General features: G+C 42.7%; 1 protein-coding gene across 1 annotated transcript in view; it reads right to left on the reverse strand.

Annotated features, from left to right (window-relative positions):
* INTS3 (integrator complex subunit 3) overlaps positions 1-7,322 on the reverse strand; it is a 40,721-nt gene extending 33,399 nt beyond the window's left edge. Inside the window, exon 1 of the mRNA XM_012658500.1 lies at positions 6,601-7,322. Within this exon, the coding sequence (XP_012513954.1) occupies positions 6,601-6,747 (147 nt within the window). The 5' untranslated portion in view covers positions 6,748-7,322. The remainder of the gene's footprint in view (positions 1-6,600) is intronic.
* Positions 7,323-12,652: the final 5,330 nt, after the last annotated feature.

The following is a 12,652-nucleotide window of genomic DNA, read 5'->3' on the forward strand; positions in this document are numbered from 1 at the left end:
TTAATAATTGATGACTCTGGGTAAAGAGTATATGAGAGTCCTATGTATTATATTTTTTAAGTTTGTAATTATTTATTTCTATTTTATTTCATTTTTTAAAATTTTAGACAGTGTCTCACTCTGTCACCCAGGCTGGAGTGCAGTGGCACAATCAGAGCTCACTGTAATGGCAAACTCCTGGGTTCAAGTGATCCTCCCAGTAGCTAGGACTATAGGTGTGTGTCACCATGCTCAGCTAACTTTTTTTTTGTTGTTTTTTCATTTCAGCATATTATGGGGGTACAGATGTTTAGGTTATGTATGTTGCCCTTGCCCCCCCAAATTTTTTAAAAATTTTTTGTAGAGACACAGTGTCACTATGTTGTTCAGGCTGGTCTTGAATTCCTGGGCTCAGGCGATCCTCCAGCCTAGGCTTCTCAAAGTGCTGGGATTAAAGGCTGGCCTTGAAATTATTTTAAAATAAAAAGTTATTATAAAATTAAAGAAACATATCAACTGAATATAAGGGTGGACCTCATTTGATTACTGATTTGAATAAACCAACTAAAAATGAAATTTATGAGAGAATCAAAAGAAATCTGAATACTGATTGAATATTGTTTATATTAAGGAATTATTGTTAATGTTTTTAGGTATCATATAAGTATTGTGGCTAAGGTTTTTAAAGTCTTTCTCTCATAGACATGCATATAAAGTATTTACAAATGTAATGACAGCTCTTGGATTTACTTCAAAATAATCCAGAGGCAGCTGAGGGGATATAAAACAAGACTGCTGAAGCCAGTGTTTAAATTAAACAATTAAAAAAAAACCAAACATGCTGTCTCCTCAGCAGGGAGAACGAGCCTCTACTGTCTGTGGAGTAGATCTTCTATATTTCCTAAATAAAACTTGTTTAAAAGAGAAAAAGACAAGATTGCCATGTGCTACATGGAGATTATATGATTCTCTTCCTTTTTATGTTCAAAACGTCCCCCCAAAATGTTAAAAACAAACTTAAAAAATGAGAGCGTGAAGAAAGGAAAGGAGTGATGGAGAACAAACGACCAAACTAAAACCTGCCAGGGTCTCTAGTTAGACAAAGGTGGGGATAGCTGCATGAAAGCCTACCCAACAGCCACTCCGGTTTCAAAGGCCAACCCTAACATGGCATGTGCTCCACATTCTAAGGACATCTTAGTCACTGGTCCCTGTTCTGAAGAAGCGATACTGATAAAACACTGACAAAATGTTATCTCACGGTAAGACTCATGTTAACTCAGTGAATCTCTCCATCACCTAAACCACTTGCTGGGTCCTTTAAAACTTTATCTTCAAGACTAACCCAAAAACTGTTTAAGGAAAACCAATTCCCAGTGATAACGATGCTGGCAAAACAGGGACAAAGGCAGGCTGGTTTACTTCCACCTGATCTTAGAGGTCAAATATCTTATTGAGAAGTGATTCTACTGCAGCATTTTGAGAAACGGACATATAAGGACAATGGGAAAAAGACTAAGAACGAAAGACAATCATGTTTCTCCTTTGACCATCACTCTCAGGTTGTCTAGGTCCATCCTACGGACCTAGGTGTAAGTATAAGGACCTAGGTAAAAGTATATAAGGTGGCACAGTGTAGAACTCAGTGTTAAGACAAGGAACTCTCATAGCTACAAAACTTCACCCTAAAATAAGCCCTTCTGAACAAAGTTAGAAATTCCAAAAAAAAAAGCCCAAAGCTGCTTGGGTTTGAAAGTACTACATCAGTGAGGTCTAAGTATCCCCTAAATTAGGTCAGATCAGCAGTTCGGCCTTAATAAACAGCACCTGCGTACTTGTGAAAAAGAAGTGTGAGATCACATGAAAGTTGAGCTGTGACTCTCGCAACCCACCTCTCCCACAAGCTCTGAGATCCATCATTACCTAGTTCCAACTCCTATATAAGAGGAGGGAAGGAAAAACCTCAGGCTGGATTTTCTGTTCAAATCTTATCCCTCTCTACCCAAGATAGTTATCAAGGACTGGAGGATCAATTACTTCAGCTGCTAGGTCCAGACTGTCCTTGCTGGGAGATCTGGGGGAACTCTGTATCCAGCCTAGGTTAACAAGCAGTTTCAGAGTAGAGGGAGATGGTGAACAAACTGTAGCACAGCATCCTAAAATTCTAGATATTGCTTCCCATCAAAGGGAGAAATTTCTGCTGAATCAACAGAGCAGAGAGGCAAGAGAAGGCAAACAGCAGCTAGCTAAAGAGCACAGTGACTGACAAGAAACAGAGTATAGAAGGAATCCTCCACCGCTTGCTAGCCTTAGGCTAATCTTTGGTTATTTAGCCTCTCTAAACCCTGGTTTTCTTATCTGAAAAATAGAGATAATGTCTAAACTGTTGTGCCTGTAATCCCAGCTGCACAAGAGGCTGAGGCAGAAGGATCACTTGAGTCTAAGAGTTTGAGACCAGCCTGGGCAACACAGTGAGATCCCTGTCTCAAAACAAAAAAAGGGAGATAATGTCTGTATCACAAAGTTGCTGTGAGGATTAGACAAGACATCAAATGTGAAAGCACCTAGCATACAGCCTCAGAATCAGACTCTGTTCAATTTGTAGGAAGCTCAGCAATTTGTACAACTAAATTGATGAGGACCAGACCCCATCCCTCTATACCCTGCCACTACCTCTAATGGAATGTCCTTAAAAATTCCTAAAAACTGGCTGGGTATGGTGGCTCACACTTGTAATCGTAGCACTTTGGGAGGGTAGGAGTTTGAGACCAGCCTGAGCAACATAGTTAGACGCCATGTCTACAAAAAATACAAAAGTTAGCCAAGCATGGTGGTGTGTACCTGTAGTTTCAGCTACTCAGGAGGCTGAGACAGGAGGATCACTTGAACCCAGGAGTTTGAGGCTGCAGTGAGCTCTGATCATGCCAGTGTACTCCAACTTGGGTGAGAGTGAGATGCTGTCTCTTAAAAAAAAAAAATTCCTGAAAACTAACTCCTACCACAGGATATGGATAAGTGCCTGATCAGGCTGAAAGCATTCTCTCCTACCTACCTTCTGACTAATATACCCTGTATCAAGATTCTGCAAAGCTGGCTACCTAGCTGAGTCTCTGGCTGTGATCTAACACTCAAGAGACCTTGGACTGAACAGTTTCTCTAGGCCCCTCCCCTGCTTAGAGGCTTTAGTCAATTCTATGGGTCACTGCCCAGTGAAGGAGAAAAGTGGCCTCTTGGAACAGGGAGGCCCAGCAAAGGATGTAGAAAGTGGAAGAGTCCAGAATTTGTGTAGGTGGATAAATGCAATGAGGAAAGAAATGTGAGTGCCAGTCCTTTTTTGGGAACAGAAGTAAAGAAGATGCTATTCTTCCTGAACTACAGAAATTAGTTTTCTAAACAGGGATGGGAGAACTTACTATAAATCATTCAGGTTGACAGAAGGACCATGTCCTCTCAAAGAGAGCCACAGGAAACCAGATCCCTATAATCAAGTAACAGTACCCCTCTTCCTTCAGATTCTAGAGTCCCTTAGTAAAGATGGAATCATACATGCAGTTGCCAGCAATTGCTGGCAGAATGGCTCTGTTCAAAGTAAGCCCTCCATGACGGCACCTTAGAGAGCTGAGTAAATATTTACCATCTCTAGGAGCTCCTGAACTCATTTTTCTAGTACCAAGACCACCTGACCATGGTTTCCATGACAGCAACAGTAGATAGAATGGGGGAAAAAGGGGGGAGGCCTTTCTGCTTGCCAGTGTAAATCCAAAGCTGGAGGCTCAAGTTGGAGATCAAATTGGAGGGATCCCTCTCACCTCTCCATTTCCCCTCCCTCAGCCAGGTGAATACACAGCTTGGTAAAAAGTGTACAATAAATACTGCTGCCCTTGTGGGAAGTCGGTGGCCCTGAGGGATTCCACCATCTTCAGAAAAGGAAGATACAATCCAACCTACAAAATCCCCAAAGACCAGTATCAGTAAGGAGTTATTGAAAAACTGGGTTCCAAGTATTCTACAACCAAGAGTCACCTGTATACAAAATGATGATTTAAAGGGACAAAAATTAGAAATGAAACTCGTTCCCTAGAGATTCCTCACAGAAAGGACCTGAATTATTCCTTGGGAAAAACCTGGTAGGGTCATACCTCTAACCAAATGCAACCCTGAGAACTATCCATAGCTTAAGAGAAAATTCTGACTTCTAGGACCATAGCTCCTGGTTTCAACCTGACATCCAAGTGACTGGTCTCCCCTGGGCAGAAAAACCAGGAGCTGCAAAGGCTCATGACACTAGGAACTACATGTTCTAATCTCCTCCAATCTCTGGCACTATTTTTATCTCATTCCCTCCCCAGACTGGGATGGGGATGGGCAAGAAGACTTCCGCCTTCAAAGGGAGGAACAGGGCCAAAGAGAAGAAAGGATATAACAAATGCTCCCTAGGGTAGAAGAGTTACAGTGCTTCACACTCCAGACCTCTAAAGGTCCTTTCCTAGTCACACCCAGCTATAATGACCTCAGTCTCTTCACTACGCCTTTTACCTTCCTTGTGGGTATGTTAACTCAAGCCTTTGGATGATAAGCTCTGAAAGGCAGACCTTGGATCTCCCCCATTCTATTTTCCTACCAGACTCAGCACGCAGTAAGCATATATGGTCAGGAAGCTACCTCTGTGTTCCTGGGCAATAGGTAGATCTGTGATGGAAAATAACCAAGCCAGAACAAGCAGAGGTCGGTCGGTCAACACCAGGTTTTGATAACTTCTGTGTGCAGGGATCTGTGGGGAGACCCAGAGGAAGAAGCCACAAAGTCTTGCCCTCAGAGACACTCTGGTCTAGTGGGGATAAGAACCACACACATGGGGGAAAAAATAGCGTGACAAGGCTTGCTGGAAAATTCAAAAGCAAAGGACAAAGGGCAAAGTAAAGGGGGCAGTTTGAGACATGCTAGGAAACATCCACATCATGAAGGAGATCAGAAAAGAAAGAGACCCTCCTTCTCCCTTCTCCCTGGAAACAGTTGAAAGTTCATTTTCAGACAGTCTAAAAAAGCAAGAAAATAAATGCTTCCTCTCTTTGGCGGTCTCCTCCTGCTGTATCATTTGATTTACTAGCAATACGTCACTGCTCAGAACAGGATGCTTACTGTCCTATGGTACAAATTAAAGCAGAGACACAATGATTCCTCTAAGAATCATGATGAGGACTCTAACCCTTGGGGTCTTTTCCCCTCCACCCAAACTGGTGGAGGAAACAAAAACAGCCAACTATTGACTTTCTACAATTCTAGAGCTCCAGTGCTAGAACACAAGGTTCAATGAATACTGACAATGACAGTGGCCATGTCTAAAAAAGTGGATAATTCAAACTGCTAGGCAATCCTAAAATCATTTTCACTTGTTTTGGGAATACATTATTTTTAGAAGTATTATTTCACTCCTAATTATATCTACCTTAGTTGATAAAAAGAGACAACAGAAAACAAATTCTGATTTATCTAGATGCACATAGAACTGGGGAAAAGCATGATGAGAAGCCAGACTATGAATAGACATTTGCTGGTGGATAATCCACAAAGTTGCTATTCAGCCACCTCTTGATTCGCAAAGTTCATTTTTGCATGTATTTTCCACTATCTTGTATCTGAACATTTTTTCAAATCTAAACTCTGAGTTTCTCTTATCTGCCTGCCCACCCTCTAATATCTGATAAAGAGCAGTAACAAAGTCAGAAGTAGGGAAATGGCCAGTGAAGAGCCAGGGTCTGTTCATTTCCTCATCCTGTCCCTGGATAACCACTGAGTTGCATGTACTAGGCCTTACAAAGAGTTGATCATGTCCCACTTCTGGGTCTCATACACCTAAGTATGTCACCTCCTGTGTAGCAGTGGAAAGGCACAGATGATCAACTCTGGGCTAGCAGGGGCAAGAGGAACAAGTGGGGGAGGAAGGGGGTCCCCATTCAGGTCCATCACATGGCCTCACTCCACCCTCTTTGTCAGCACACATGCGTTCTCTCCTCTGTGTGTGTGCTATCTGGCCCTGAAGGAGAGTCCCCTAGGTCCCATTCACCCTCTCACCCCACTGCTGTAGCTGATGCCTCCAAGCTAAACACTACTCACTTTTCTTTAAGTCTTTGCTCATTCTAAATGCCCAGCTGACATCACTGGCAACTGGCTGTGTCTACATGAAATCCATGAAAGCATCTAACAGGAGGGTCCAAGGTCTGTTGCCCACTTCTATCAGCCCCCAAACACATACACAAACACACATTACTTCTCAACTCAATATATGACCTAAGTCTGAAACAGGGTTGATAGTAAAAATAGCTATGGTGTGTATGTGGGAAGAGAATGTCAAAAATAAATTCGGTAAATCTGGATGCTATATCCCTTCCTTCACCAGTGCCCCCCACCCATTTTCATACTAGTGGCTGCTGTTTCTATGACAACCTGTCCAGGAAGTTGGCCCACACTTCTTCCTTCAGGAGCAGGAAGCTGGAGCAGTTTGTGTTGCTTCAGAAAAAACTTGAAGGCCTCCTCCCCCAACCCCCACCCTCACCCCGAATCCGCTCCAGTATCCCTCCTCAACCCAATTTCTTAACTCCCTTTCCCACCCCCCACACCTACCTCCTCTAACTCATCCTTGGCATCCAAACTGGTTGAAAGTAGCAGCCTCCCCCCTCCTGGGGCTCCTGCTCCCGCTCCTCCTCCTCCACCTCCCGCTGCTCCCGAAGCAGCTGCTGCTGCTGTCCCTTTTCCCTTCTGTAACTCCATGGCTGCAGCCAGGAGACAGGAAAAGGTCAGGGAGTGGATGGGTGGAGAGTCCTAGAAATGGGAAACTCTGGGTTGCCAGGGACCGGGGGCAAGAGGAACAAGTAGGGGGAGAGGAGGGCAAGGGTCCCTGTCCTCTCCACTCCTCCCTCCAAAAGGCCGCGCCTGCGGAGCGGGTGAAGGCGGGCGGTCCTCTAGGTCCTGACTTTGCAGTGGCAGTGCTGAAGGAAAGCCGTTAGTGCCTAAGTACAGTGGGGTAAAGGTCTGTGCCCCTATGGGAAGGGTAGGAGAGGCTTCCGCCCCTTAAGTGGTGGACCCTAAGAGCTTCTGACCCTAAGAGAAGGGGAAATCCTAAGTTTCTACCCCGTTTCCTGGTGGGGGAAAAAGAGGAGTCCTGCCCCTGAAGTAGGGGGTAGGAAACCTTCCTGGCTGGTGCCCCAAGGGTTGGGGAGCGAGGCTTCTTTGGATCCGGCCCCTGAGGGGTGAAGGTGAGGCAGTAAGCGCTATAGGAGGACACCGAGGACCAGCTTCTCCCCACACCACACACAAGCGGCCATGGTGGAAGGGCGGGGGGTAGGAAGGCTGAGGGCGATGGCGAGGGGAGGGGGAGAAATCGTCGAGGCCCGCGCCGGAAGTGAGCAGTCGCTGCCCCTGCCCTCCGCCAATGGCGGCTTCCGCGGTGGCGCAGAGTCTCCAAGGAGTAGGAAGACCGCGGCTGACAGGCCTTTTCCCCGACTGCCAATTGCATTGAAGAGAAAAGAGCCCGGTCTGATGGACACCCAGAATGCCCAATCGGATTCCTTTTTTGCTCTCGGGGGGCGGGACGGCCAACACCCGGGGTTGGGTGGGAGTGCAAGGCGATGAGGAAGGAGAGAGACTGCGCCTGCGTGCACCGATGCGCATGCGCGGTGTCGCCCTCTGCTCTCTTCCTCCCTCCTTCTAGAACTTGGTTGGGTGCTGGAAGCAAGACGCTCTCCCTGGGTGGCTTTGGGAGACACGAAGCTTAGCCACGAATTGGCAATGCAGGGGGAGGGAGCGGAGCCCCAACCCTTAAGCAATCAGAGCAAACGCCATCAGATGGTATGGAGCTATCTCCCAGAGCTGAGAGTGCATCACCTGTGTGTGCTCACGCAATGGCAGTTACCAGCCAGACTTTGCAAAAAAGTGCTTTGACCCACTTGTGCAAAACAGATCATTAGAATTATGCCAGCACTAGCTCCAGCAAAAATTTGCTAAATGATGGAACCATCTTCGAGTATGTGAGACTGACCCAGGTAACTGAAGTCATTGTACTCTCACCCATAATCCAGTGTAGAACGTTCTAAAGTGAACGCATTGTAGCCTTGAATGCCTGTGAGTCCATTTCTACTGATTGGTTCTTCACCTGTGCATCTCAACAGCATTTTCCGTTTTTTCAGGAGTCCTGTAGGATTCTCTTATATAGATCCAAAGACAGATCATATTTCACTATTTTTAATACCTCTTTAAAAAAGAATTATTACCCAGGCGTGGTGGCACGCGCCTGTAGTCCCAGCTGTTCGGAAGGCTGAGGGAGGAGGATCACTTAAGCCCAGGAATTTGAGGTTGCTGTGAGCTATGATGAGGCCACTGCTCTCTAGCCTGGGCAACAGAGTGAGACCCTGTCTCAAAAAAATAAATAAATAAATAAATACCCCTGCTTGTTTTACTTTCTGTGACATGGACACAAGGGGACCTACCTGTCAGCTTTGAGAGGATTATGTGAACTAGTGGATATGAGATCACTATAGAGATACTATATAGAGTCACTACTACTCTACAGCTACAGCCAGTCCTATTTATACTTGTAATGACTTTTAACATTTTAAGTATATATGCTTTTATTGAAATGCTGTGGATACTCCTTTAAGTTGGCTCACTCACTGATTTCTTTACAATCTATATTAGCTGTAATACCTAGGCAAGTAATTTTTGACTTTCTGTATGTTAATTATCTATAAAATAAGAGGTGGACTGGCTGATCTCTAAATGACATTCCAGCACTGGGAGTCTGCAGTTCTATAGTGTATGCTTGGGATTCCTTCTAGGTGAAAAGCACTACATTAGCCACTGAGGAATACAAACTTAAGTCAACATTACTGCATCAGTGGAAGCAGGTAATAGGTTGGAAAAAAGAAAAGTAAGGTGTAGAACACTGTCTATGTTATGCTTCCATTTGTGTATGGGTTTTTAAAAGTGGGAGCTGGGAAAAGTGTATAAATGTATTTGTATCCAGAGATACATAGGCTATCTCTGGAAGCATACCCAAAACCCCTGTAATACTGGTTGTCTCTGGGTAGGAGACTGGATGGCTGAGACATGGGGTGGAAGAGAGACTTACATTTTACTGTGTGTGTTTTCACGATTTTTATTTTAGTTTTGTTTTTTTGTTTTTTTTTCTTCGTCTGTTGTGTTTTCACTGATACCCCACCACAACAGACACGTAAAAAGAGAAAGACAATTTTTAAATTAAGCACCATGTAAATGTAGTGCTTATTTTTTAAAAATCTGACATAAAAATATTTTGATAGGAAAATTTATTTACCCTTCTCTAGTAGCTTACCTGTTGGTCAGGGTATATGCTACAGTTCTTATATAATATTAATAAAGTGACAGCTTACGTCTATCAAAGGCTTGCTACATGCCAGGCAATGGTCCAAATACTTTACATGTTGTAATTCATTTATACCTTGAGTTAAGTATCTTTCCTACTTTCCAGATGAAGAAACTGAGGCACAGAGAAGTTCAACAATTTATTCAGGTCATATGGCTTAGGAAATGTCAGAGCCAGGATCTGAACCCAAAGGGCCTGGTCCCAGAATATGCACACTTTGCCCCCTACGTCATACTGCCTTTTTGTTAATACAAAGTAGAAAATGGAGTGGTGATTTGGGAAATTTTAACTTTTCAAAAATAAAAGCATTTTGCTGTAATTAACTCCAAAAAGCTGATAACAACCTTTCTCTAACTCAGAGCACCTAGCCCTGTAATGTAATACGTGCTAAATCTTAAATAATCTAAGAAATTATAAATTAAAGTGAATAGGCATTTGGGAATGGTCGATTCACTGATTCATTATTAGAAAAGCTTCTGGAAGCTCTGCATTGTCCTCCCATTGCTTCATCTGTGTCAGTGTCAGCATTTGCCCCCAGCAACATAAGAGCAGAAGCTTGTTTTTGACGTTCATCCTTTTTTCTCCCAGATTCAGTCGGTCAGTAAAGACCTTTTGACATTTTTCTTAGAAACGTCTCTGAAATTTGTTCCTTCCTTCTGGCCAATGCTATGTATTATATGTACACACATGTATATGTATCTCCTTAGGGATTACATGCATTCCAACCCATTCAAAATCCTGCTACTTTTCTAATATTCTTGAACTACCCTTTCAAAACCTTCTGAATTCTCCAAAATCCTTCATAATCTTATCTGCTCCACACCTACCTAATCAACATAATCTCCCATGACTTACTCTAACTTTTAGATTATTCTGTATTTTAAAACAAATGGTTTAGGTAATAAAAATTCATTATTACAATTCTAACATTAATGTAGAAATGAACCCTCTTCCCCCCACACCCTGTCCTCCCCATCCAATCTCACTCTCCTGAGTTATCAGTATCACCAATTTGTTGTATATCCTTCTCTACTTTTTCAAATATTTATGAAGACATATCTACAGTTTTTTTTGCTTTGGTTGCTGTTTCGTTTAGTTTTTTAGCAAAAATAAGATTATGTCCTACATATTCTGCTTCTTGCTTTTAAAAATAAACATTATATCGTGACCAAATTTTTTAAAATTAAAACATGGAGATCTGTTTCATTCTATTTTATAGCCTCGTAATAGTCTCCTCCTCTCCTCTGGAGAACTTTAGGTCTTCCCTGATCCTGTCCCCATCTAGCTGATCTCCAGAACAAAGGACCTTCTACCTTGCATAGAAGGCAATTGGGGTTATAAATTGCAATCCACCCTGCCTAGAAAGCAATTGGGGTTACAAATAGCAAGGTTGGAGGGCACTACAGTTATCATTAATAAGAATAATAATAAGGCCCTAGAATCAAGAAAAACAAAAGGATTCACAATGCTGCAGAAAGTTTCTCCATCAAAGAAAGAACAACCCAACACCGAATGATCCTGAATGGGTTTTGGGTTGTGACAATGAAGGAATTTCCTTACTTTAGATAGAAAGATGAATTAATGAAAAGGATTGGGGTGAAGACTAGAAAGGCATGCTTATCATACCATAGGAAACATGAGGCTAAGACTGCCAGTTAATAGATGGATTACCAGATTATATCGAAAAAGTTCTTGACGGCATAAAAGAATGAACTAAACATAATAAGATACTTAATAATGATAAATGTGCTTATTTATATACCTAGGCCTTATTCTAGAATGTATTTATGGCAAATAAGATAAATATGAGTTTTTGTAGTTAATTTTTAAAAATTAGTGAAGGGGGCCGGGCGCGGTGGCTCACGCCTGTAATCCTAGCTCTCTGGGAGGCCGAGGCGGGCGGATTGTTTGAGCTCAGGAGTTCGAAACCAGCCTAAGCAAGAGAAAGAAATTAATTGGACAACTAAAAATATATAGAAAAAATTAGCCAGGCATGGTGGCGCATGCCGGTAGTCCCAGCTACTTGGGAGGCTGAGGCAGGAGGATTGCTTGAGCCCAGGAGTTTGAGGTTGCTGTGAGCGAGGATGACGCCACGGCACTCTAGCCTGGGCAACACAGTGAGACTCTGTCTCAAAAAAAAAAAAAACATTAGTGAAGGGGCTAGGCAAAGATTTCTTTTCTTTTCTTTTTCTTTTTTTGGAGATGGGGTCTTGCCCAGGCTGGAGTACAGTGGCACTGTGATAGCTCACTGTACCCTCAAACTTCTGGGCCTCAAGTGATCTGCCTGTCTAAGCCACTCGAGTAGCTAGGGATACAGGAGTGTATCACCACACCTGGCTAATTTTTTAAAAAATTTTTTGTAGCAGTAGAGTCTCGCTATGTTGCTGAGGTTGGTCTTCAACTTCTGACCTCAAGCAATCCTCCTGCCCTGGCCTCCCAAAGTGCTGGCATTATTAAAAAATTACCTAGCTATGGTGGTGCACACCTGTAGTTTCAGCCACTCAGGAGGCTGAGGCAGGAGGATTGTTTGAGCCCAGCAGTTTGAGTCTGCAGTGAGCTATGATTGTGCCACTGCACTCCAGCTTGGGTGACAGAGCAAGACCCTGTTTCTAAATATAAAACAAAACAAAAAAATCAATTCCATTTATAATATCATCTAAAAAGCAAAATATCTAGGAATAAATTTTAACATGTAGGTGAAAGACTTGTATGTACACTGAAAACTACAAAATGTTGCTGAAAGAAATTAAAGAAGTCCTAAATAAATGAAGATATCCTATGTTCATGGATTGAAGACTTAATATTGTTAATATGTCAGTACTACCGAAAGCAATGTGCAGATTCAATACAATCTCTATCAAAATTCCAGTGGCCTTTTTTGCAGAAAAGGAAAAGACAATCCTGAAATTCATATGGAATTGCAAGGGTTCCTAAACAACATAACAATCTTGAAAAAGAAGAACAAGGTCAGAGGACTCACACATCCTGATTTCAAAATTTATTAGTACAAAGCTACAGTATTGAAAACAGTGTGGTACTGGCATAAAAATAGACATATGAATCAATGGAATAGAATTGAGAGTCCAGTAATAAACCCGTACATCTGTGGCCAGTTGATATTTGACAAATGTGCCTAGTCACTTCAATGGGGGAAAGAACAGTCTCTTCAACAAATAATGCTGGAATGACTGGATTGCCACATACGAATGAATGAAATTGAACCCCTACCTCATACCATATACAAAAATCAACTCAAAATGAATCAACAGCCTAAAC

Source organism: Propithecus coquereli, unplaced genomic scaffold, assembly GCF_000956105.1.
Source record: "Propithecus coquereli isolate 6110/MARCELLA unplaced genomic scaffold, Pcoq_1.0 Scaffold59, whole genome shotgun sequence".
Classification (NCBI taxonomy): domain Eukaryota; kingdom Metazoa; phylum Chordata; class Mammalia; order Primates; family Indriidae; genus Propithecus; species Propithecus coquereli.